At 40.6% G+C, this 27,770-nt stretch overlaps 1 protein-coding gene across 5 annotated transcripts in view; it reads right to left on the reverse strand.

The window, feature by feature from the left end:
* Nucleotides 1-1,525: 1,525 nt before the first annotated feature.
* LOC106879915 (baculoviral IAP repeat-containing protein 7) overlaps nucleotides 1,526-27,770 on the reverse strand; it is a 39,135-nt gene continuing 12,890 nt past the window's right edge. For all 5 annotated transcript variants that reach the window (XM_089348286.1, XM_014929667.3, XM_014929665.3 and 2 more), the window contains exons 3-5: nucleotides 11,632-11,780; nucleotides 4,994-5,438; nucleotides 1,526-1,869 (exon numbers count right to left, since the gene is read on the reverse strand). In XM_089348286.1, the coding sequence (XP_089204412.1) occupies nucleotides 1,673-1,869; nucleotides 4,994-5,438; nucleotides 11,632-11,780 (791 nt within the window). In that variant the 3' untranslated portion in view covers nucleotides 1,526-1,672. The remainder of the gene's footprint in view (nucleotides 1,870-4,993; nucleotides 5,439-11,631; nucleotides 11,781-27,770) is intronic.

Consider the following 27,770-nt stretch of genomic DNA (forward strand, 5'->3'; position numbering starts at 1 on the left):
GCCAGTTAGGGGACACTGGCATCGACCATGTTTGGATGGTGCTTTTTATGTGCCATCAGAATGTAAGCCTATCAGGGGACATTGGCCACAACTACGATTTTGGTTTTACTTGACTCAACAAGTCTTCTCAAGTATATCATATCACATGATGCTTCAAGGGTACTCTTAAATGGGCCGGACATGCAACATTGGCATCGGCCATGGCTGTGATTTCACTTTAGTTACAGGGTCTTCTCAATCACAGCATATTTCCAAAAGTCCCGGTCTCCTGTCATTGCCTCTGTGAGGCCCAGTGTTCAAAGGTCATGCTTTACCACCTCATCTCATGTCTTCCTGGGTCTACCTCTTCCACAGGTTCCCTCTTCTGCTAAGGTGTGACACTTCTTCACACAGCTGTCCTCATCCATACGTAATACATAACCATAGCAGTGCAATCGTCTCTCTTGCGCACCACATTTGATGCTTCTTAGGTCCAAGTGTTCTGAAGATATATGTGAAATAAATTCCTTCAAATCATCAGAATGCTCTCTCGAAGAAGCCAAGAGATGTTGTTAGAGAGGTGAGCAAATTTGCAGTGAAGAGAAGTGTTCTGAAGCAAGGAATAGATAAAGATGGTGCTCGTGGTCTGAAGTGGTGGGAAGCGGTAGGAGGTAAACAAGAGGATGAAAATTAGTCTGAAGAGGAATGAAGAGACTGTGTTGCTATGACACATGATGTGTACGGAGGATGTCAGCTGTATAAAAAAAAGTACTGTGTCAAGCGTAAGAAAACAAGGAAGTCAAGAGATGGTGATGACGCATCCCATGAGGATGAATCTGATAAAGGAGATGATGAGGGATCACAACTTTAGGTAAAAGGTTGTACTGAAGACTTGTCCACCCAAACAATCAAAGCAACACAGACGTAAAATGATAGGAGTAATCGAGGCTGAGATTTATGATAGTTACATCTGAGTGTCTCTCACCTATTATGTTCCTGAGGAGTCTATCGTCTTCCTCTCTCATTTCCATTATTCCCTCTGCTACCTGTTCTTTATCACCATTTCTCATTTCACCACACCACTCATGCTGTCTGTCTATTTAACTTCCTTACCAATAACCATCATACAGCTGCTGATCACTGTCTCTCTGTCTTCCACTACTCCCTCCTCTATTACCCTCTTGTCCCTATCACTTTTCTTATCTTTCTTTCTCTCCACCTTCATAGTCATGTTGCTTTGAATGAATGGAGCCAATATAGGATAGAGAGAAATCTTTAGTCTTGCAGGGAACAAGGCACCTCACTAGTGTTGGTGCCATGATAAAGTACATTCAAGGCAGTTTGTAGCCATCTAGCAGAGCAGTAACCACAAACAACAGAACACAACGTGACAACCCATCTAACTCGTGCCACCATGTACTAAATGAATGATGATGATGATGAGGATTGAAACAGTTACCAGGTTCAAGGTGTCCTACTACTCAAACCATCTGATGACAACATAGCCCCAGTAACAATGACGGAAAGCAAGGCAAGAACACAAGAATTCTATTTTTCATTTGATATCATTTACTAAGTTGACACAGGCAGAATGAGAAAAAGTGTAATTGTTTTTTAAATCCAAACAACGAAGAAATGTAGAAGGTTAATATTTCACAAGGAATAAGTTATAAGGAACATTACTGGTTTGGGCTCATGGCCGATATATTCTCTCTTTCTCATTTATTTCAGTTCGGCAGATAGGACAGTGTTGCTGGGACTTGCTACATTCTATGCAACACACCATGTGTTTGCAAGGTTTGAACACTATTTCAATATGATTTTCAAAACAAATTTTGCAGTAAACTTCATTTTCCAATTTAGCTAATTGTTGACGGAGACTTTCAATTTCTGTGAAAGAAAAATAAATTATAAAATTATTGGTACAGATACTAATTAATGCTAATATTTATTACAAATGTAGTTAATTAATTAATGAAGAACATAGTCTAGGGATTGGATCAGATGAGACAATATTTAATTTGGCTTGGTCCCAAGGAAAAGGTACCTTGATGCCATATTCCTTGAGACAACTTCAAGAGGAATCTAGTTAGAGAAGAGCTTTGATTTCAAGGTGGCTCAAGAAACTAGGAGTAGATATATGCTTTATGAGGGATTTACTAGTGAGCAAGGGTGAGAATTCATGGGTTGAGTAATGAATCTAGTTAAGGGTCCATCAAGACTCAGTTGTCAGCTTCCCTCCTATTTATAGTCCCCCCCCCCGTATCTCCATCACTTATATCCTATTGCTCTTCTTTCCTCCGCCTCCTCCTCCTCAATCATGATACCTGAGTGAGGGAGAACAGCAATCTTTATGCCATCTTCCCTCACTCTTCTGTCGTCATAAGATTTGTTACCTTAAAGGTATGCTCTGGTCCTTCATACCTTCCAAGCACCACTCTACCCACCGCGTCTCCACCTTCTCAACCTGACCCCCACCTCTACTTTGTTACCCCCTTCCCTAACACTGTCTCCCTTACTTTCCTCCCCTACCACCCTCCCTCAACAATAAACCTGGCTTGGACCCTAACAAACCATCTAACCCATGCTAGCATGGCAGACATACTAGGAATGGGGAGGGTGACCCAGTGATGGGTTTCTCCCGCCTTCCTTTTACATTAATCCCGGAGACTACTTCTGTTCCCTTCAACCCCGTTTCCTCCTCTGTTATTTCTTAGCGAGTGTCTCATTTTGCAAAGCTACAAGGTGACTCCCCCCCCCCACTCCAGCAGCACTGGTGCCATAATAAGCACCCAGTACATTCTAGTGACACCTTGGTACTTGAGAGAGTTCTTTAGTCTTGCTAATGGCAAGTCAACCTCACTAGTGATGGTACTGTGGGGGAAATATGCCCCCTCCCCTCCACTCTGTCAAGTGGTTGGTGTTAAAGCAAGGAAATCCAGCTGCAGAAACCATGACAAACAGGAGACATTGGAGCAAGACATGGCTCTTCAACCCGTTCAGTGCCGTTGCACTGTCCAATGCCAGAAAGGGGATGCAAAAAAATGAAGAGGATTATACAACCAGAGAAAAATCAGGTAGATTTCTTTAATAATTCATCTCACAGAAGTTTCAGTGATGCTGAGAGATGAATTATTCCATCAGAACCAAAAGACAAAAAGCAATTATGGCTTTTGTCTCTTACTTTTTGCCTCTTATTCAACTTTTCAAAATATCTTTCATTTTCCTAATTTATTTGAATTATGTTAAAAGTTGGGTTTTTGTATTTAAAACCCTAACCCTTTCCCCATTTTAACCCTCCCCAAACATGGTTTGATCTACTTCCACAAAAGACATCTGTTGTTACAGCTTTGTCATCAGATAAATATCATCTTCATGGTGTTTATTATTTCTGTCATTGCTTAACTTCATTTCACAGACTTTAATTTTCACATTATTCTATCAAATGTAATGTTTGTTTATTCACATTGTTTTGAACTAATCATGTGTCATCATCATCATCATTTAGCATCCGTTGTCCATGCTGGCATGGGTTGGACAGTTTGGCCAGGACTGGTAAGCTGAGGGGATGCACCAGGATGGTCTCTATGGCTGGATGCCCTACCTAACACCAACAAGGTAAATCTAGCTGGTTTGAACATAAAACGGGTCAAATATTTGAGCCAGATACGACTGCTTTAAATGCTAAAGAGTTAAATGTGATGACATGGTTTGGTTTATTATTTCTCAAATCTCACCAAAGTTGTGTTTGCATTCTATTTCAGGTGAGTGACTGAGCATGTCCACAACTCAAGCCCTACAAACAGGATGAACTTGTAACTGCACAATGATTGGTCAAGGGAGGTAGAGGGGGAAGTAAATTGGTGACTGAAGCAGTAAATATCAATTATTGATTAATGAAGAGTTTAATTATGCTTGCGAGATGGACAAACTATTTACTCGGTCAATGCATGAAAGGACAGTAAAGAGATACTTGATAGAGATTTCATTGTTACACTGACCAGCTAGGTTGGGTCATCCTCATTCAATGTCCATTTTCCAGGCTGGCAAGAGTTGGACAATTTGACAGGAGACGGCAAGCCAGTGAGCTAGATGCACCAGGCTCCAGTCATCTGTTTTGGCATGGTTTCTATGGCTGGATGCCCTTCCTAATGCCAACCACTTTACAGAGTGTTCTGTGTGCTTTTTATGCATGTTGTGAAGAGAGTCACGATGTCCCCTTGTGGGAGATAAACTGGTCCAAGTAAAGTATAAATAATAACGATCTGAGTGAGTTTGAAGTCTTGAGTTTAGAGTCGAGTGAAGTTTGTGTTAGTTTGCAGAGAAGTCAGAAGGTGTTGGTTGGTTGGTTCACAAAGAAATATTGATTGTTGGTTCATAAAGAGATTTGTTAATTTATTACATTGTTTTTATTGTTGTCTGGTTAACTTATTCATTGTACGTAACAAATTACATTACAACAATGTGACCCCAGCACAGGTGCTTTTTTACATGGCACCAGCACCTGTGGGATCACCAAGGACCTCTCAGCTGAGAGAGGGAGAGGAACCGAGAGAAGTAGCTGTGTGTCAGGCGAAAGGTTGGCGTATGAAAGAGGGACAGGGATAGCTGTTTGACGACAGAGGGGACACTTGGCTAGCCCCGGAGGACAAGGAAGAAGGAAGGTGGGAGAGAGAGACAGGTCAGAGTGAGAGAAGGCCTACCCACAGGGAACAATGGGGGGAGGAGGAAAGGAATATGAATAGTACAAAGGGGTTAGAGGAGGGGGGGGGTTGATAAAACTGATTCCCCTTTAATTTTCAATTAGTAATTAAGTCAATAATGACAAATGTTTATCCAATGCTTAATAGAGTTAATTATTGGACAGTTCGTTAGCTAACAATCAGTACAACTTATTTTTAGATATTCAAAGATAGGAATTAGGAGAGTCACACATTTCTGAAAGATATTGGTCGAGTTAAAACTAAGAGTCAAAATTAGTTCCTGCCACTAAGACTGAATTAAAACAACTTACCCAGAGCAGTTGCAGACTTTGAAGAACTCACTGATTCTTGGCCACTGCTAATTGCAGAAAGAAACGAAGTTCCAATGGTGGGAGCCAACGATGCTTGGGATTTGGCAGGCGCCAGAGGTACCAGTTCTTTGGCAATGGCTGCTGCTGCTACAGTTTCTGTGGATTTAGACAGATTCTCCTGTGTTGAAGTCGTAGGTACCATATAAGTTGGTGATAGGTTCAAAGAGGGTTGTTGCAGGGATTCATATTGGTTAGAAGAGGATTTGTTGGATGAGGAACTTGGATGTAATTCTGTAAGGGGTGAATAATGTTTTAATATTTCTTTGCTCGGCAAGTCAGAGAGATATGGCTGTGATTCTTCACGGGGCAGTTTCGATACACGATCTCCAGGACGTCTTGAAGGATGATAAGGGTCCTGGTTTAACAGACTACATTCGGTAAACAACTGGAAAATAGCCAAATATAGAATTCACATTAGATTTCAAAAACCAAAATGTTTAACAAATCTTTCTTTTTTTTTGCCTTTTTATCTTTCACAAGACAAATATATCTCAGATTAAATTTTAAAATAATACTTTACCTTTCAAATTAATAAATTCATAATTGACCATTCAAACAGGTCACATCTACAACTGGCTGAGTCAATCGAGTGCTACCATAGAGCCATAACCAAACTATTCAAGTTCAATTAGTTTAGTATGATTAATGGTAAACAAGTCCCGTCAGATGGTATGACGAACTAATGTCAAATGCCCCAATAAAGTTACAGTGTTCAATAGACACACTTCTCACCCCTAATCTTCGTATTCCTGTATGTGATAATTTCACATTAATTCTTTGCCAAGAAACAATGATTCTGTTTCATCATTTTCAGATATATGGGACATAGATTTCACACGTCCCCAAACAAGTATGGTTGTGAGGTAACAAGCTTGCTTCCCAACCACATGGTTCTGGGTTCAATCCCACTGCATCACACCTTGAGCAAGTGTCTTCTACTATAGCCCTGGACCAACCAAAACCCATTGTGTGTGTGTGTGTGTGTGTGTGTGTGTGTGTGCTTGACAACCAGTGTTGATGTGTTTATGTCCCTGTAATTTAGCAGTTCAGCAAAAGAGACTGAAAGAATAAGTAGCAGGCTTAAAGAAAAAGCAAGTAGTAGAGTCAATTCATTGAACCCCAGTTCTGGTCAGCCTCTGACCCTCACAACTGAAAGAAAAGATGAAAAATGCAATCACAGCTTCATGTATTTAGCTTGAGATACTCATACGTACATCCTAGTTTCTGTTTTATTGCAAACCTCAGGTCAGGTCAGGGGTGGGGGGGAGAGCATGTGCCATTGCAGCACATTGCTGCAGCCACCATTTGTCAGTCTATTCCTGGGTGACCTGTCCAGCGGGATCCTAGTCAGTCCCTATCTCCACGAGGTACTTTCTCATCTGCTATGAGCATGAGCCACATGCTCAGTCAGCTTGAGCCATGAATCCAGCTGGATTATGAGTGAACAGAGCACGATAAGCAGGACCGAACTAGGAAAGATCAAACGACATGGCCAAACAGTCTGAGCTGGCGGGGGGGGGGGGGGTCCTAAATCCTACAAGTAACCTCATGCATTGGTATTTAAACAAATTATATACAGCAAGGTTAGTTTACACAAAAAGTGTACTGCATCTGTTTTCATAATCCATTTTATGTGACATTGACACACACACACATCTAAATAGTAATTTTATATCATTTTAAATCAAAATCAAAATTTTTTTTTAAATTCTGAACCATTTCTCATCGTTGAAGAAGGCCAGCTATGACTGGAACCTTGACCTAAATCAATAAAATACACTGAATTGGATTAACTCTTTGGCATTCGGATTATTAATACTTATTCATTCACATTGTTGGGAAGTAACTAGACATTATCTTTGTAGCTTTGAGATGTGATTACTTTAAGAGTAACATTGTAGGGTAGTTTGAACATAAAACAGGTGGAATATTGGGGCCAGATAATCATTCTGCTTTCTATGCTAGCATGGGTTGGACAGTTTGATTGAACTGGGGGTTCTGATCTGATTTGACAAGGTTTCTACAGCTATGGTCTCAGAGCATCCACCCCCGCTACTGACCTGTTTAACCTAGGTAACGGAGCCTATCAACAACTACTTCTATGGCCAGTATAAATTCTAAAGGGTATATACAAACACGGAACAACACTAACCAATGTTTTGCCATGGAAACTTTCCAAAGAGACTTCAGTGTTATAAATGTAACACACATTATTTTAATCTAAGATTGTTTCAAGGCCAACTTTGAGCTGATACAGAAATCTACAAACAAAACATTTATTGATTTGTGCAAATATTTTTCAATTTAGCTCAGAATATCCAGAGGTACTCATCACTGAAGGGATCAAATATAGTTGAAACAAGTGTCTGGCAATCTGCCGATAGGATTCTCTTTCAAGTTTCTCAAAATATTACAGCTAGTACTATTTCACTATACTGTATATAGTTCTATATTAATAAATGTTATATATATATATACACACAGGCAAGGATGTGTGGTAAGAAACTTGCTTCCCAGTCCCATGAAGTGTGTGTGTGTGTGTGTGTGTGTGTGTGTGTGTGTGTGTGTGTGTGTGTGTGTGTGTGTGTGTGTGTGTGTGTGTGTGTGTGTGTGTGTGTGTGTATACGTACTCACACATGTGTTATAAAAGTCCAGGATTGAAGTGAATCAGGTACTTGAATGGTAAAGCACTGGGTCGGGTCAAAAAATGAAATCAGAGGAACATATACATACATACCGAAGTACAGGCGGATTATTATTCCAGTTGTATATACGATTAACTGCACCTGACTGAGTACATTATGAGTGTCAAGGCTGTATTTGGGAACACGCACTGCACCAATTGGACTGCACTTAATAGACTCCGGATCTACATTAATAGCAGGTTCCAAGTAAGGTGAATAATAAATAACAGATGGATAACAGCTCATTCACTACAGCTGTTTCAAACGAGTTTTTTTTATTGGTGAATGGAGTCATTATATCATGCGATAGAAAAAAACGTTTTCATCAGGGGAACATACACGAATTACACATTTAAAAAAAAAAACATTCCAGTTTGTAGCACTTCATGATTCTCTGACCAGTGATAAGTCAAAAAAATGAATTCACTCGCTCAAGTTAGTTAATATAGGAAAAACATTTTGGTGACAGAAGTGGGGAGGGAGGTGAAGATCATTTAAAGGAGTAGGAAGATTAGGGGGTAGGGGATAAAAATATTCATTCAACTTCTAAAAAATAAGGTTATGCTCTTTTATTTATTATCTTTAAGAGACGAAAGATGTTAAAAGATAATGGAGGTTAAAAGATAGTGGGGAGGGGATGCAAAATAGGGAGTGAGACCTTGAAATCATGTTCCCACTTCGGAGATAAGGTTACTTTATTTTATTTTTTTCATTTTTTAAATAGCTGTACAACCCAGTTCGAGTCCAAAGAAATCTTTAAAAAACAGAGAGGAGCCGTGAATAGTAGATAAAGGAGAGAAACAGTTTATTTATATAGAATGAAGTGTATATAGTAGGATTAACTATGCCTGGTGAAAGAACTGAACAGAACCAGAGGAGAAATAAGAAGAGAAATAAGAAGACGAGTGGTCTTCCAGATAAATAGATACACAATAAAAAATAAAATGCATTAAGAAAGGATAAAGGTTAAACACATGGTAAATAGTGAAGATACAAAAAATCTTATAAGAGATAAAAAAAGAAAATGTAATTAAAAAGTAGTTAAAAACCGAAAAGTAATTAAATGAAAATACAACCATAACCAAATTATAATTATGAAGGAATTATGAATATAATAATAAAAGTATAAAATTATAAAAGACACAAGCAGAAGAGTAGAAAATAATGAAGGATAAATATATTCATAAATGTTTGAATAATGTAAATTACGAGCATGGTGAGGATATTAAGACCATGATAAGAATTTCAAAGTGTATCAGAGAATATTTGAAAATATGAAAAAAAATATAAGCATTACATACAAGATGTAGGATATAAATATATAATAAATCCTACAAGTTATAAATAATTAATTATAAATAAAAACATAAGGATCCATATTAATAATATTAGTGATATATGAGATCAAAGTAGTATTTATAAGTTTATAAAGGATTAAATTTGATAAAATATATCTTGAAATATATACCATGAAAGAATAAAGTGAGAAAAGCAGAATATAAAATACATTAATAGAATATAAAAAGAATTTATAGTTTATAAATCAATGAAATAGAAATTAGGATCATCAAGTAATGAAGAAAAATCTAGCACCAATTGATACGGGTATAAATATATCATCATCATTTAACATCTGCCTTCCATGTTGGCATGGGTGGGACGGCTTGACAGGAACCTAAAGCAGGCTTCTGAGATTGTTTTGGCAGGATTTTTACAGCTGGATGCCCTTCCTAACATCACCCACTCAGCAGAGTGGACTTAGGGCTTTTTACATGGCACAAGCACAGACGAGGTCAGTTTTGGCAAGGTTTTTACAGCTGGATGCCCTTCCAAGCACACCAACCACTTTACAGTGTGGACTGGGTGCTTTTATGTGGCACCTGCACTGATAGGGTCACCAAGTACCTTGCAAGACAAAAAAAAAAATTCAAGAGGGAGAGGGGCATTGGAGGAGGTGATCTTCAATTGGATGATGAAAGATTATAGTGTGACAGAAACAGGGGTCTCACTGTAGAGGAGGTACAAGGAGGTTACCTGGCCAGAAAGAGAGGGGGAGGAGGGGGGAAGAGGGGTGAGAAAGAGAGAGAGAAGAGGGGGAGAGAGAGAGAAGAGGGGGAGAGAGAGAGAGAAGAGGGGGAGAGAGAGAGAAGAGGGGGAGAGAGAGAGAGAAGAGGGGGAGAGAGAGAGAAGAGGGGGAGAGAGAGAGAAGAGGGGAGAGAGAGAAGAGGGGTGAGAGAGAGAAGAGGAGGGGGAGAGAAGAGGGGGAGAGAAAAAAGGAGAAAGAGAAGAGGGGGAGAGAGAGAAGAGGGGAGAGAAAGTAAAAAAAAAGACCCAGCAAGCCAACTGAGATTGTAGCCTTGGCCTGTGGCAGTGTTGCATAATCAACCCATTTCAGAATATTCTTCAATCGTCGGGCAATATGCTTTGCTTGTGAAGACCTGTTGAGTCACGTGAAACCATTCTCATGGCCGATGCCATTACCACCTGACTGGCACCTGTGCTGGTGGCACATAAAAAGCACCATTCAAGCGTGGTCAATGCCAGTGCCACTGGACTGGCTCCCGTGCCGGTGGCACGTAAAAAGCAAGCACTACACTCTCAGAGTGGTTGGCATTAGGAAGGGCATCCAGCTGTAGAAACTCTGCCAAATTAGATTGCAGCCTGGTGTTACCATCCGGTTCCACCAGTCCTCAATCAAACTGTCAAACCCATGCCAGCCTGGAAAGTGGACATTAAACGATGATGATGATGTCTCTTATTTAAATATTTATAGTTATTACTTTGACTACAGATTGTATTCTCACTGCTAAATTCATTTTTACCAGACCAAACGGTTAAGTTACTGTTCAATCTAGCCTTATGTTCATTAATATCATACCCATGCGATTTAATCAAGTCATTGCATTGGTTAATATCGCTAGAACCTCCTAGTACTACCTTATATTCAGATTAATCATCACCTGGTAGCTAATTTACTAATTTATTACCATAGGTTGCCTTATCAGCCATAGGGGAGTGAACAAATCTTTGGCTTGTAACCTGCCTTAGACATAGAGTTATAATAATAAGCATATCTATTAAATACAGCCACATGAGCAGAAGATTGTGTTATCCTTTCAGATATACTCTTTACCAATGATTTTATTATACAGGTAGGATGATTGGATAGTCTATTAACATATGAAATAATTTCATCAGGCTTCCTATAGGGGTGGTGCAAACCAGATTTAATGTCTAGGGTTACATCTAAGAAAATAACCACCTTAGTATTATATTCAAAAGTTAATTCAACATTATAATTTGTAATAAATTTTCTGAGTTTCCTAAGTGTCCTTACTGAGACTACTATTATCATAGATAACAAATAAAGGTTCATCCCTGTACAAAGCACCATGAAGATTAGGGAATATATCCTTGAGATAGTGTAAAAGGTAGATACTAATGAGATCAGTGTCCTGGACCAAGTTGCAAGATCCCATGCCCAATAACAAAATTGTTGGGGGTGTCACATCTTGTCCATAGTTTACCCTCAAACTCAATAATAGTCTTCCAAGCAAATGTGTGTGTGTGTGTGTGTGTGTGTGTGTGTGTGTGTGTCTCTCTCTCTCTCTCTCCCACCACTGCTTCACAACCAGTGTTGGTGTATTTAGATGCCTGTAATTTAGCAATTCATCAAAAAAAACATCAGCCTAAGTACCAGGCTTAAAAAACAAAGGTGCTGGGGTCAATTCATTCATATAAAGGCTCTTCATGGCTGTGCCCAGCATGGCCATAATCTAATGATAGAAACAAAAGATAAAATATAAAAGCCATCATTATTTTAAATTTAACAAGGTTTCAATGAGAAAAATTAACCTCAACACCAGAAGGCAATGAACTCGAAAGAAAGCTTACCTGACGAGACAAATAGCAATTGTGTCTTTCCTTAACAAAGGAACACTGATCCCGTTTATATTTCTTGTGTTCATCCCAAGCATTGTCAGTAGCTTCCCATTGGTCAAGTTTCAATCCACAATTGAAACACTGGACACGATCAGAAGGACCTACAAGAAATGAGCAAAATAGTTTTGGCAACAGACAGTTCTCAAGAACATTGAATGGATTGAACCACAAAGAGAAGAGTCTTAGGGGTTAAGAGATAATCTCTTTGAGGGTGGGTAACTAGGATCATACAGGAACGCTGCACTGCGAGGACCCTTTAGAAGATTCCTTTGGAATTCTCTGCCAGGGACTTTGCTTGAAGAAACTGAGGTGACATTAGTATCAGTTGATTAAAATGACCTCAGTACAACACTGGTACCCTTAGTTCATGGACCCTGGAAGAAGAGGTAAAATTGACCTCGGTAGGGTTTGAATACTGAACAGAACAGACCGAAACTGAGAACTACAAGGAATTTGGTCTAACAATAGAAGAGTGAAGGAGGGATACAATGGAAGGCATGTTGAGAAAGCCAGATTTTCACCAAGGAAGCAATTACTGGTAGAAAAGAGAGGGAGAACATCAAAGAAGAAGAAGGGAAGTGAAACATGGCAGACACAATGTGAAGATGTGAGACGTTTCCTTTTGAATGTCAGGTTGTGTAGAAGAAAGAATAAAAATGGAGTTGGGGAGAAGTTTGTATGGAATGGTAACAACACTGTTGCTGTCATTGAAAGAGGTAATGATACAAGGCATATCTGCAGAGTTTGATGGCAGATTGCTACAGCTGGCCAAACCCTTTGTATGTCACTCATTAACTTTGCAATGATAAAAGTAAAAGTCAAATTCAGCAGAAATTTAACTCAGATCAAAAGCATCCAGTTTGTGGGTTGGGTTCAGTTCCTCTCCCGCCTCTCCCCCCAGTCACCACAACTCCGCTCCAAACTGATTCAAAATATTGGTTTCAAATTTTGACACAAGGCCAGCAATCTCAGGGAAGAGGGTAAGTTGATTACATTGAGCCTAGTGCCAGGCAAAGTCAGCCTGGACTAGAAACGAAGACAGATGAAATGCTCTCCCTTGGCTTGCCAGGTCTTCTCCAAAAGGCTCAGTCACTTAGAATTGTCTCTGTGAGGCCCAACATTCGAAGGTCATTGCGTCACCACCTCATCCCATGTGCTTTACTTCTTCCACAGGTTCCCTCAACTCCTAGGGTGTAACACTTCTTCACACAGCTGTCCTCGTCCATATGCAACACATGACCATATCAGCACAGTCATCTCTCTTGCACACCACAACTGATACTTCTTATGCCCAACTTTTCTCTCAGGACGCTTACACTCTGTCGTGTATGCACACTCACATTGCACACCCAGCAGAACATACTAGAACTTCATTTCTTTCAAACCTTTGTTGCAGCTAATTTGGGAAATAATGAAGAATAATAACGGTCATTGTTAAGGGGTTTGCAACATAAATTCACGGGATATTTTGAGGGGAGATTTTCATTAAGACCTCTTGAAAACAAGAAGTTTGTGACATAGAATGAAGGATGGTGTGAGGTAGGCTGCTGAGATGAAAACCCTGTTAAGGACACCTCCCTGTCCTCCTCACCAGCCTTAGACATTGAATTCTTCTCTCCTGACTCAGATATTGAAAAAAAAGTAAAAGAAGCTGCAACAATTATAAGTAAGGAATACTTAAATATGGGGAGAGGCCAGGAGTGTCAACAGTTGATATCTCAACAGCATCACCTCCATGGCCACCACCACCACCACCATACAGTTTTGCCATATATGTGTCAATGAAATTTTGGAAAATGAAGACCATCAAGTGAGCCAAACATTAAAACTGTTCTTTCAGTCATGACCATCATGTTAATATGTTTTCCAAGTATCATGTTACTCAAGGCCACATGACACCCCAATTGAGAGAAGTGGACTGTTCCACCAAATAAACAAGGGACAGACACAATGAGGTACACGGTTCAGGTCAGTCATGCAGATGACGAAATACGTTGTTATAATGCGACACATTTCAGTGTCGTGCAAGACAAAACATATATGAATTGGGGGGGGGGGGGGGGGGATGTCATTATGACGTGTGTGATTGAAGCTCATTTTGACTGCTGTTTTAGTAAGATCAGCAATCACAAAGTGGCTTCCTTACATGCTTCTAATCTGTAACCACTAAAGAGCCCTTAACAGATACATAGATATATCCATATATATATATATATATGGCAAGAAAGAGAGGAATGATAGAAAATGGAATGAACAACATTTAAAATCTCTACAATTGTTTCAACACATTTTTACACCTTCAGTATATTGGTGAGATGTTGTGTAGTCATTAGCATGCATCCAGAGTGTACAATGCACCTCCTCAGGTGATTGTTTAAATCAGTCCTTCATTAGATTCAGTGTGAGAATGCATACCCAAAGCTATGTGTCAGTAACATCTAATGTTTACAGAGGTTGCCAACCTACCTCTCTTCTCAACCATTTCTCCTATCTCGACCCCCACCCCAACCACACACTCTTTTAAACTTTATAACATCTTATGCACCCAGTAATCTGAGGTACCACCTAGATACCCTTATTACCACTATCTTTTTTTTAAATTCTTCTAATTCATTCTCAATCTCTTCTAAATGGGGGAAGCCATGCAGCCCCCTCTGCAACATTAACCTGCTCTACCTCTTCCCTCAACCCCTATTTAACGTGAGTTTGTATCTCCCACCCATTCCGCAGGCTTTGTAGGCTTACCAGATCAACATGACCTAATTAGTGCTGGTGGCACGAGGAAGGGCTCCCCGTCCACCTCTATAAAGGGGTTGACGTTTGCAAGAAGGGCATTCTAGCCATAGAAACCCTAACAGACATAGCAGCATGGTGCAGTCCTTGGACTCATAGGTCCCTGTCAAACCGTCCAACCCATACCAGCATGGAAAGCGGACGTTAAACGATGATGATGATGATATATATATATATACACACACACACACACACATACACACTGATCTTGAAACAAACCCTTCCCCCCCCACACACTACAATCTGGCACCCAGCTATTTCTGTCATTCCATCATCTACATCCCCTTCCTACCCAATATTTACCATTCCACCTGTAAACCAGCAATTATACCTTCCACTCAATTATGTAATCTCTCACCAGACTTAATTCTAAATTCCTAACCAAATACCTCAAGGTAATTTCTGCTCCGGTTAAAATAGCAATGCAGCCAGCCAGCCAGCCAGCCAGCCCAACAAGATTAACTTGTAGGCAGTCATTAAGTCTGCTAGAAACAGCAACTAATCTCCTTCAATTCATACCCTACTGTCTTGAAAAGAGATGAATAACTAAGACAATCAACCTCAGTGGTTCTCAACTCCAATGGTTCCAAGGGCCGCATGCAGCCTTGACAGTCTTCTCCCAATGAATAAATTTTTCTTTAATAAAACCTGTTTTATTGTGGTCCCCAAAAAGTTCCAGATTCGGGATCTGATCAGAGCATCAAAAAAAAAAAAAAACAGTTGACAACCACTGAACTAGTTCCAGATAGACGATGATGGCCAATAAAAAGGTAGAGTAATGGGAGGCATGGCTGAAACCTATCTGACCACAGGCCAACTCCTGCTCACTCAGGGCCGACCTGGCTTTAAACCTTTAACATTGATTATTTTGTCAAATGTAAGGATTATTTATTAATATTGTTCTGAATTAATCCTACATTATCTTGTAACTTCAAGATTTTGGTGATTGATTATTTTTAGAATGACTTTGTAGGGTAGAGGCCAGAACTGGCCAGTCTGAACACACAACAGGTAAAATACCTGGGTTGGATATAGCTAGTTTAAAGCAAAAGGGATAGACATGTGAAGATGTTATCTGGCCATTGAAAATCCCTATGAAAATGACCGTTAAACAAAGGGAAATTATTGTGTGATTGACTGTTATTAAGACAAAACAGCTATTAGAATGACCACTAAGTAAGGGGAAGGAGTAAAGGTAAGGGAGTAAAAAGGTCCATAGCGATCGCGTAAGTGCACCAATCCATACATGTTCCTATATGTATATACTCATCCACCCTCGCTTGAAACACACACATGCTCACCCACACATTCGCCAAATATATATACACACACACACACACACACACAGATATATATACACATATATATAGCCGCATACACGGGTATACCCGCATACACACCCACACACACGCACACAACATGCCTGCACCCATACATACGCGCGCGCAAAAAAGGTCCAGACACATGTAAATATACACACATGCTCAAGAAAAAAACACAGGGCTAAAAGTAAACTACAGAAAAAGGTGTGAAAAAGCTATAAGGGCAAAACGCATCTATATGCGCATATTCTCACATACACGCACATACATCTATACACGCACGTACCCGCACACATAAGGTTTCAGGTACGCGTCTATAGACGCACAGGAAAAAACAAAAAAATACACAGGGTGGAGGGGGGGAAAAATATGTGTGAAAAATATACAAAACATTATCTCTATAAATATATAAAAAATATATAAGAAATCTAAGTAAAAAGTATAGAGAGATAAAAAAAAACTTGTACATAGATACAATATAGAAAGCAAGTCCTATCAGTAAACATTAGTAAAAGAATTTCTAGCCTCTCCTCTGATAGGGACATTTTTAATAGTGTTGCCCCAGTATATAATAAGGCTCTAAAAGATAGTGGTTTTAACGAGGAAATAACCTATACACCTGCCACCAGTCCAGTAATAAAGAAAAGGAAACATAGAAATAGGAAAACTATCTGGTTCACACACTCCCCCCCCCCCACTACTCACCCAAAGTGACCTTTAATATAGGCAGATATTTCTTGGCATTGATAGACAGACACTTCCCAGTCAACCATAGTTACAGAAAGATCTTCAACAGACATAACTTAAAAATCAGTTTCAGCTCAACTGCTAATTTTAAAAATATAATCACACACAACACACAAAAACCACAATATGAAGCCAGCTGTTCATGCAGGGATAACAATTTGTGCCCGCTAAATGGAGCTTGCATGTCCGAGACCATCATTTATGAAGCCACCGTGGACTCTATATCCACTAAGGACACAGTTTCGATGAAGAAATATGTGGGCCTTACAGAGGGTAATTTCAAGGTCAGATTCAATAATCACACCTTGAGCTTCAGGCACTGGGATAAAAGGAAAACGACCAAATTATCCAGTCATATATGGTCCTTAAAAGATAAAGGTGTCAGTTACAACATCCATTGGAAGATCTTAGCCAAGTGTAAACCTTACACCAACGGCAGCGGAAAGTGCGGTCTATGTGATATGGAAAGATGGCTCATCTGGAAAGGCAGCCACATGCCTAAATTCAAGAACTGGACTTTTTGGATCATGTCCACATGTGGCTAAATATTTGCTACGTTTTTGGTCCCCCCGAGTTTACTGATAGGACTTGCTTTCTATATTGTATCTATGTACAAGTTTTTTTTTTATCTCCCTATAGGAATTTCAACCATGTTTCGTGGTCTGCTACCACAACAGCTCCTTTATAGGATCCAGTTAGCTCAAGACATCATCAGGAGGAACCACGTCCGGTTTCGGCCCCTACTCCTCTACCGTTTTGACGTGGCAGGGCCCCTCCTTTCGGAGGTGTCTTCAGCTCTGGTGTTGGGTGCATGTCTTCTTTCACTGTTTGTGACTGTTCTAATTCAACTGTGGAATGTCCCTCGCTATGGTTATTTTCCAGGAGGTTCTGGCCACACGTCTTACGGTTCATCAACCCGCATTGTTGAATTACTTTCTTCTGACATACCTTCCCTTGGTGGATAAGGATCCAGTTAGCTCAAGACATCATCAGGAGGAACCACGTCCGGTTTCGGCCTAGATTTCTTATATATTTTTTACATATTTTTTATATATTTATAGAGATAATGCTTTGTCTATTTTTCACACATGCTTTTTCTGTATTCTCCCCTTGACCCTGAGTTTTTTTTTTCCTGTGCGTCTATAGATGCATAGATGGAACCTTATGTGCACGTTTGTGGATGTGTGCGGGTACATGTGTATATAGATGTATGTGCGTGCATGCGAGAATATGCGCATATAGACGCGTTTTGCCCTTATACCTTTTTCACACATTTTTCTGTATTTTGCTTTTAGCCGTTTTTTTTTTTCTTGAGCATGTGTGTATGGACCTTTTTGTGCGCGCGTATGTATGGGTGTGTGCATGTTGCGCACGTGTTTGTGTGTGGGTGTGTATGCAGGTATACCCGTGTATGCGGCTATATATGTGCATGTATATATATATATATATATATATATATATATATATATATATATACACATGCGTGTGTATATATATATGTATATGTGTGTGTGTGTGTGTATATATATATTTAGCGAATGTGTGGGTGAGCATGTGTGTGTTTCAAGGGAGGGTGGATGAGTATATATATATATAGGCACATGTATGGGTTGGTGCGCTTACGTGAATACTATGAACTTTTTAACTTCCTTACCTTTACTCCCTCTCCTCATTTAGCGGTCATTCTAATGGCTCTTTTGTCTTAATAACGGTCAACCACACGGTAATTTCCCTTTATTTAATGGTCATTTTCATAGGAATTTTCAATGGCCAGATATAACTGAAGAGATGGCGGCGTGGGTTTCTGGCCCGGCATCCGAAACTCAGAGTTTTATCATGGCTACCGAATAAGTGTCACATATTTTTACAGATAAATTCCTCTATTTACATATCGAGGTCTCTTTCTTTCTTTTGTTGTCTTTTCTATCAGTATATATATATATATATATATACACACATTTGTACATGACGGGCTTCTTTTAATCTCCATCTTCCAAATCCACTCAAAAGGCTTTGGTCGGCCTGAGGTTACAGCAGAAAACACTTGCCCAAGGTGCCTGGAACTATGTGGTTGGGAAGCAAGCTTCTTACCACACAGCCACACCTGTGTGGACAAGTATATATAAGCACAACTTACTTCATTAAGTAACATCTTTACACACACACACACACACACACACACACACACGTGACGGGCTTCTTTCAGTTTCTGTCCATCAAATCTGCTCACAAGACTTTGGTCGGCCTGAAGCTATAATAGAAGAGACACTTGCCCAAAATGCCGTGGAGTGAGATTGAAACTGGAACCATGTGGTTGGGAAGCAAACCTCTTACCACACCACACAGCCATGCCTTAGTAGGAATAGAAGAGGAAGGAGATGAAGAGGATAGTATGACAGGAAAAGCTGAGTGTGTGTGTGTGTGTGTGTGTGTGTGTGTGTGTGCATGTGTGTGTGTGTGTGTGTGTGTGTTGTTTCAAGATCAGTGTGTGTGTGTGTGTGTGTGTACTTCTGTCTGTGTGCACGCACACACAGTCTTTGGACAGTCAGTTTCCAAGACCATCATGAGGCAACTTAAAGAACTCAGTGCTGGATCTGAGTTTTAATGTTTTGTTAAAAACATGAAGAAGAATGGTTTCTAATTTAAGCACAAGGCCAGCAATTAATTTTTTTTTAGGTGGGGTAGGGGTGAAGCAATGCCATGGAGGCGGGTATTTGAGTAATTTATTTTATTGGCCTCAGAAGAATGAAAAACAAAGTTCGGTGGAACAAATAGCACAAAGTATTTTTTACAAAGCTTTTAAGTTTCTCCCAACTCACAACCACAACAACAATAATAATAATAATAATAATAATAATAATAATAATAATTATTATTATTATTATTACTACTATCATGAGTGTTTGAAGGAGAGGACTTAAAGAGAATAATAGAAAAAAAATGAGTGGAAAGAGAAAACAACTTTTGAAAGAAGAAAAACAAAACACTAAGGAGCTGCATCTATTTGCAATGGATGCGTGAATGTAATTTGAGTCGAGGGATGGATTTTGCTATGAAGTCACACTGGGGACATTGATGGTTTTCATTTTGCCAGGGATTGGGCAAATGTGTCTGTTGGTTGCAGGATATCATTCTTTTATTGTTCTTTTTCTTCAACTCAAATTGTTTGGATGCATCCTGACACATTTTACGCCATGCAGATTGATCTAGGCAATGACTTCCCCAAGATGTCCAAGTTAAGCTGAAGAGATTTTAGGGATTGCTTCAACTTATCCTTATACCTAGTTGACAAGTCTTCCTTTGCTTCAATATCCCTCACTTGTTGGCCATACAAAAGAATTTTATTATTATAATAATCCTTTCTACTATAGGCACAAGGCCTGAAATTTTGGGGGAGGGGGGCCCAGTCAATTACATCGGCCCCCAGTGCATAACTGGTACTTATTTCATCGACCCCAAAAGAATAAAAGGCAAAGTTGACCATGGCAGAATTTGAACTCAGAATGTAAAGACTAGCAAAATACCACTAAGCATTATGCGCAAGACACTAACAATTCTGCCAGCTCACCATCCTGAAATTTTGGGTGAAAGGGCTAGTCAATTACATTGACCCCATTGTTCAACTGGTACTAACTTTATTGACCCCAAAAGGATGAAAGGCAAAGTTGACCTCAGCAGAATTTGACCTGGAAACAAAATACTGTTAAGCATTTTGTCCTGTGTGCTAACGATTCCACCAGCTCATTACCTTAATGATGATGGTGACGTTCAAGTATGTTTAACACCTGTTAATGCTCCTATTGTCCAATATTAACATAATTAAATAAACCGTTTCCTACTTCTGGCCTGCTCTCTCTCTCTCGTCCTAAACTGTTGTCATTATATGAGGTCATTAAAACCAGCTCCAATTATCATAACATTTGAAGTAGTTCTTGGTACCATGAACAAGACAACAGGATCCTATGTCATATGTGGAATGTTGAAAATATGAAAGAAATCAACCAGTGAAAAGGAAGGAACTTTCAAGTTCATGGGAAGTTGTTAGTGGAACCATCCAGAGTGGATGGTTCCACTAAAGGTGAGTGAGGGAGGTTAGGGTTAGGGACAAACTGGTCTCTCTCTCTCTCTCTCCACCCTATCCCTCCTGATGGCCTCCCACATACTTTCAAGCCATTGTAGAAGACATTTTGTCTACATCCCTTGATATGAAGTTGAACCTGTATGTACATTATGACAAAGTTAACTTTGGTCACTTGTGAGGTCTCTCGTGAGTACTCATGGTAACACGGAATCCAGTACAAACTGTAGCATGGTCGGGTAATTGGTGACTAGACTTGCCTGATGAGGAAGGTTGCTACAACAAATAAGACCTGTCGAAAGGACGGGTGAACAACTATCTAACAATATCATGGGCTTTTAAAAATTCCGGGTTAGCGTCCTGCATACTGGAAGACCACTGAGAGTGAGGCACCCCTTGGCTTTTGTGAAAGCATGTCCCTAGAACTTGCTTCAAACCCAGGCTACATCTGCTTGGACAATCTGTGGTGATTTGGTCGACAATCGATAGCAAGGGGAGCTGTTTTGAATCACCAGACTGTGTATGCAGGTGACTGAGAACCACATGTGAACTTGTATTCCCACTGAAGCTCTAAACAAGATGGTAAGGAAATTTGAATTGGGACAGACTGTAAGGGAGATCAATTTGCTGCTTAGAAGAATCTGAAAGGAAAAAAGGCAGTGGAGGTGTTGATGTGAGGGAGATAAATCAAGTAGAAATGATACAAGGTTGAATAATTCAACATTTTGTTGTGGCTGTCTTTGAATTCCTGTCCATTGTCTGAAAATCTTTTGTCACACATCTGTCACCTCCTCAGCGACACTTTCTGTCTTCGTGTGTGCTCTTGCTCTGCTTATTCCAAACAGAATGGAATAAGCAGAAAAAGAGCACACACAAAGATGGAAAGTGTCACTGTAGAGGTCACAGATGTGTGACGAAAGATATCTTAATTGATTTTGATATAGTTTAGAAAAAATATCAGAGAATATTCTTCATTGTCTTAAAAATGGCAAAATCTAACAGTAATATTGTTTAGATGTCTGGGCACAGTTCAAAGGCCTGGCAACAGACCTGCTATCCTGAAATCCCTGAGCCCTGGTGATCATTGGCAGATATGGAATTAGGGGGTCTTAATGAATGTAATGGGGGTCTAGGTGAGGGTTATGGTTGGGGAAGAAGTGAGAGGAAGGGACAAGGAGGGGGCATTAAGACATACACTGAAATTCTCAATGTGATTTCAGTTTGGTTGTTTTATTTTATTACTAAAAGGACTGCATCGCCTTTATTGGTGATGTTAATGGCTATATTTTACTGACTAGCAAAATGTCACCATCTAAACCAGAAAACACACTGTAGATATACAACACCATGATGAAGGCTCAAGGTTACAAGAGTTGGCTCCTTAATCATGTAATCTCACAATCTTTCCAGAAAGACTAAACTGTTACACGTCACCCACCCACCCACCCACATGCAGATAACAGGGTTAGAGTTAAAGATAACCCGACACCTAAAAACATGTAAAGAAGCCATACTGAAGACTTTATCATACACACTGATATCTGTATGGGCTAAAGATGAATGTTAAGTATGTTATGAGTACATGCCAGCTATTTCTATAAACTGTCAGAAATATCTTCAGTATAGAATAACTAGAACAAGAGTTTTAATAATTATCACCCTTTGTAGTTGCTCTTTAGAACTAAAGATAGAGAAAATTAGAAAAATTCCTCTTATGCAAGCCATGTAATATGTAATGGATTTACATAAGGTATATGAGTGGATGTGTGTATGTACATATGTGCACACGTGCATGCGTGTGTGTGTGTGTAACACAAACAGTAATGATATTTATTTGCACTTGTTGCTAATTCTGTGGCACCCATTCATATTTGGAGTGTTTCTATTTTTAAGTCAGAAGACCAACTGAAACAACATTCCAAGCATTCCGTTAGGCTCCGGTGTTGAGACCTGGTTAATTTAGCACCCTTGCTTCACTATGTCAGCAATATCTAAGACAACATCACACACTGAATTTCATGGCATAAAATCTAGATGGGTTGTCAGGTGTGTGCTTATGGATGTGTACATGTACACATATCTACCCCATCTCTAACCAGCCCTCTCTATTCCCATACGCTCTTACAAGGTCTACCCACCAACCCTTCCTGTCCCCCCACCCTCTCATATTTACTTGTTGTACCTCAACTCTTTAGCCTTTAAACTGACAACATCCAACCAAGATATTCTCCGTTTTATGTTCAAACTGGCCAGATCTAGCCTTTCACACCTACCCTACAATGTCATTCTGAAAATAAACAATCACACTGTCAAAATCTTGAAGCTACAACATAAAATAAAACAATGAGAATAAATACAAATTACATTTGACAGAGGAATCTGAATGCTAAATGGTCAAAGGATCATTGTCACCTCATCACCAGTATCTTTGTCTCTCTTTTCAGTTCCACCCTCACTATTCCCACCCATTCTTCTATAATGCAATATAGCCACGTTTCTACACCAAAAGACCTCTTCCTGCCCCCCTTCTTTCATAGTTTAGCCTCACAGAACTCAACACACAAAGTCATGTCCTTCTCTAATATAGTCCTACTCAGTTGTAAGGGATCACACTCTTGTGAGTTAGATGGCAATCTTGCTCCCATTGGTGCCACATAAAAAGCACCCAGTCCACACTATAAAGGGCATCCAGCCATAGAAACCATCCCAAAGCAGACACTGGACATGAATGTGGCCCTCTGATTTATCAAATCCTGTCAAACTGTCTCAATTCATGTCAGCATGGAAAACAGAGGTTAAATGATGAGGATGATGTATCTTCTATCTTTCATTTCTGTCATTAGACAGCAGCCATGCTGGAGCACTGTGTATCAACCCCAGGACTTTTCATTTTTTAAAGCCTGATAGTTATTCCGTCAGTCTCTTTTGCCAAACTGTTAAGTTACGAGACATCATTTTCCATCTCTCAAATCCACTCATAAGGCTTTGGTCCACCCGAGGCTATAGAAGACATTTGTCCAAGGTGGCATGCAGTGGGACTGAACCTGGAACCACGTGGCTAGGAAGAAAACTTACCATACAGCCACACCTGTACACATATCTTTCTAATTGTACACGTAAATGTACATCATATACATCTTATAATAGATGTGTACCTACAAGTGGGGTATTTTGTAATAATATGTGTACAGTGGAAGACTGGCCAGGTTGCCAACTTGCCCAATGGCAAGTGGGCCCCTGCAGCATTAGAAACCCTACATGGGGGCCCATGTTAGTATCTAAGGGGCCCATCCCCTCAAGTTTGAGAATTTTTTATTCACTCCTGGAAGAATGCATTAATTATTTCAGCCTGGCTGTGTTTGTCGACAGCTGAAAAGAATACTTTTAACAAAAATAAATGATAGCATTGTTGTTGCAAATGGGGCCCCTTGTAGTTGTGGGTGGGCTCTCTTAATCTCCTGGCAACCAATATTTCTAGACGCAGTCCGCCACTGCATGTGTATGATGGATGTATATATTCATGTATGATGTATAAACTATACACATTAGTAGGACTAGAAATCACTATGCACAACCGTCCATCTCTATTTACACTCACACACAAGTAATCATCATCATCGTTTAACGTCCGCTTTCCATGCTAGCATGGGTTGGACAATTTGACTGAGGACTGGTGAAACCGGATGGCAACACCAGGCTCCAATCTAATTTGGCAGAGTTTCTACAGCTGGATACCCTTCCTAACGCCAACCACTCCGAGAGTGTAGTGGATGCTTTTACGTGTCACCTGCACGTGGGCCAGTCAGGCGGTACTGGCAACGGCCATGCTCAAAATGGTGTCTTTTATGTGCCACCCGCACAAGAGCCAGTCCAGGGGCACTGGCAACGATCTCGCTCGAAAATCCTATGAAGGCCAGTCAGGCGGTACTGGCAATGGCCACGCTCAAAATGGTGCATCCCATGTGCCACCCGCACAAGAGCCAGTCCAGGGGCACTGGCAACGATCTCACTTGGCTTGCCGGGCCTTCTCACGCACAGCACATTTCCAAAGGTCTCGGTGAGGCCCAATGTTCGAAGGTCTTGCCTCACCACCTCAGCCCAGGTCTTCCTGGGCCTACCTCTTCCACGGGTTCCCTCAACTGTTAGGGTGTGGCACTTTTTCACGCAGCTATCCTCATCCATTCTCACCACATGTCCATACCAGCGTAATCGTCTCTCTTGCACACCACAACTGATGCTTCTTATGTTCAGCTTTTCTCTCAAGATACTTACACACTGACGGGTATGCACACTGACATTACACATCCAGCGGAGCATACTGGCTTCATTCTGTGCGAGCTTACGCATGTCCTCAGCAGTCACAGCCCATGTTTCACTGCCATGTAGCATGGCTGTTCGTACACATGCGTCATACAGTCTGCCTTTTACTCTGAGTGAGAGTCTGCCTTTTACTCTGAGTGAGAGTCCCTTTGTCGCCAGCAGGGGTAAGAGCTCTCTAAACTTTGCCCAGGCTATTCTTATTCTAGCAGCTACACTTTCAGCGCACCCACCCCCACTACTAACTTGGTGACCCAGATAGCGGAAGCTATCGACTACCTCTAGTTTTTCTCCCTGGAATGAGATAGAAGTTGTTTCCTGTTTGTTTACAGTGTTTATTGCACCTGAACATCTGCCACACACAAAAACTAACTTCCTAGTTAACCTGCCTTTGATATTGCTGCACCTCTTATGTGTCCATAGCTTGCACCAGGTACATCTTATGGAGTTACTACCTACTCCTTTTCTAAAAAAAATATGGAAGACCTCAGTCATCATCATCATCATCATCGTTTAACGTCCGCTTTCCATGCTAGCATGGGTTGGACGATTTGACTGAGGACCAATGAAACTCGATGGCTACACCAGGCTCCGATCTGATTTGGCAGAGTTTCTACAGCTGGATTCCCTTCCTAACGCCAATCACTCCGTGAGTGTAGTGGGTGCTTGTATGTGTCACCGGCACGAGGGCCAGTCAGGCAGAACTGGCAACGGCTCAAAATAGTGTATTTTATGTGCCACTCGCACAAGAGCCAGTCCAGGGGCACTGGCAACGATCTCGCTCGAAAGTCCTTACACATTGTGCAGGCACAAGTGCCAGAAAGGCGACGCTAGGCACAGGTGCCATCATGAGTGTACAATAATAATTCTGTGTTATTTACTGGGTTATTTTTTTTACCACTCATCTTATCGTTTCATCATCATCATCATTTAACATCCGTTTTCCATGCTGGCATGGGTTGGACAGTTTGACTGAGGCCTGGAGAGCCAGCAGCTGCACAGGCTCCAATCTGATCTGACAAAATTTCTACAGCTGGATGCCTTTCCTAATGCCAACCACTCCGAGAGTGTAGTGGGGTGCTTTTTACGTGCCACCAGCACAGGAACCAGTCAGGCAGACCTGTAATCATAAATATATATGTGTGTATATAGGCTTATATGATTGTGTGTGCTTGTACATAAGCATAGGTGGGTTTATATTTGCATGTATGTATCTTTTCACCGTTAAGTGGTGGTGAAAGGAACATATATATAATATATATACAACCTTCGACAGAGTAACAATTATATAACAGTTTAAAAGGTATATTTAATAACGGTTTCAAATTTTGCCACAAGGTCCTGCAAGTTCAGGGGAGGGGCTAAGTCGGTTACATCAACTTATTTTATCCATCTCAGGATGAAAGGCAAAGTTGCCCTCAGCGGAATTTGAACTCAACAAAATGCATTTTACCCAACATGAGCGCAGTCCAATGACTGAAACTAGTAAAAGATAAAAGATTTCCCATCATACAAATGCACACACAATATTACAGGACACATTACCCATGCACACACACAAATATATATATAATGTATGTTTTTATATACACATATATACACATGCGTGTATAGAATATACACAGTGACAAAACATTACACACACACACGACATTTATATATAATATTACATATGTGAAAGTGTGTGGCCGAGTGATTAGGGTGTTGCACTTAGGATTGCTAGATCATCATCATCATCGTCGTCATCGTTTAACGTCCGCCATCCATGCTAGCATGGGTTGGATGATTTGACTGAGGACAGGTGGACCAGGAGGCGACACCAGGCTCCAATCTGATTTGGCAGAGTTTCTACAGCTGGATGCCCTTCCTAACGCCAACCACTAAGAGAGTGTAGTGGGTGCTTTTACGTGCCACCAGCACAAGGGCCAGTCGGGCGGGTACTGGCAACGGCCACGCTCGAAATGGTGTATTTTACGTGCCACCTGCACAGGAGCCAGTCCATCGGCACTGGCAACGATCTCGCTCGAATGACTTTTCACGTGCCACTGGCACAAGTGCCAGGAAGGCGACGTCGGTAATTATCACGCTGGTGCTATTTACGTGCCACCGGCACGATGTGCATATATATGCATTTATGTGTATATATATATGTTTGTATGTGTATATATATATGTTTGTATGTGTATATATATGCTTGTACGTGTATATATATGTTTGTGTATATATATGTTTGTATGTGTATATATATAAAGCCATCATACAATCGCTTTCTCAATCTTATTCGAGGATCGTGGCTGATGACAGTTCCGCCTGATTGGCACTCGTGTCAGTGGAACGTTAAAACTCCATCCAAGTGTGATCGTTGCCAGGGCCGCTAACTGGCACGTAAAAAGCACCACTCGCATATGATCATTACCAGCGTCGCCTTACTGGCACTTGTGCCGGTGGTATGTGGAAAACAACATTCGAGCGAGAGCGTTGCCATTGCCCCTGGACAGGCTCCTGTGCAGGTGACACGTAAAAACTCCATTTGAGTATGGCCATTGTCAATACCGCCAGAGTGGCCTAGTGCCGGTGGCACGTAAAAGCACCTACTACACTCTCGGAGTGTTTGGCGTTAAGAAGGGCATCCAGCTGTAGAAACTCTGCCAAATCAGATTGGAGCCTGGTGTCGCCTCCTGGTCCACCTGTCCTCAGTCAAACCGTCCAACCCATGCCAGCATAGAAAGCGGACATTAAACGATGATGATGATATACACACGCACATACATATATATATACACGCACACATATATACACACACACATATTTATTTATTTATGTGTTTCAGCCAA

This window comes from Octopus bimaculoides, chromosome 2 (genome assembly GCF_046866305.1).
Source record: "Octopus bimaculoides isolate indiv1 chromosome 2, ASM4686630v1, whole genome shotgun sequence".
Lineage (NCBI taxonomy): Eukaryota > Metazoa > Mollusca > Cephalopoda > Octopoda > Octopodidae > Octopus > Octopus bimaculoides.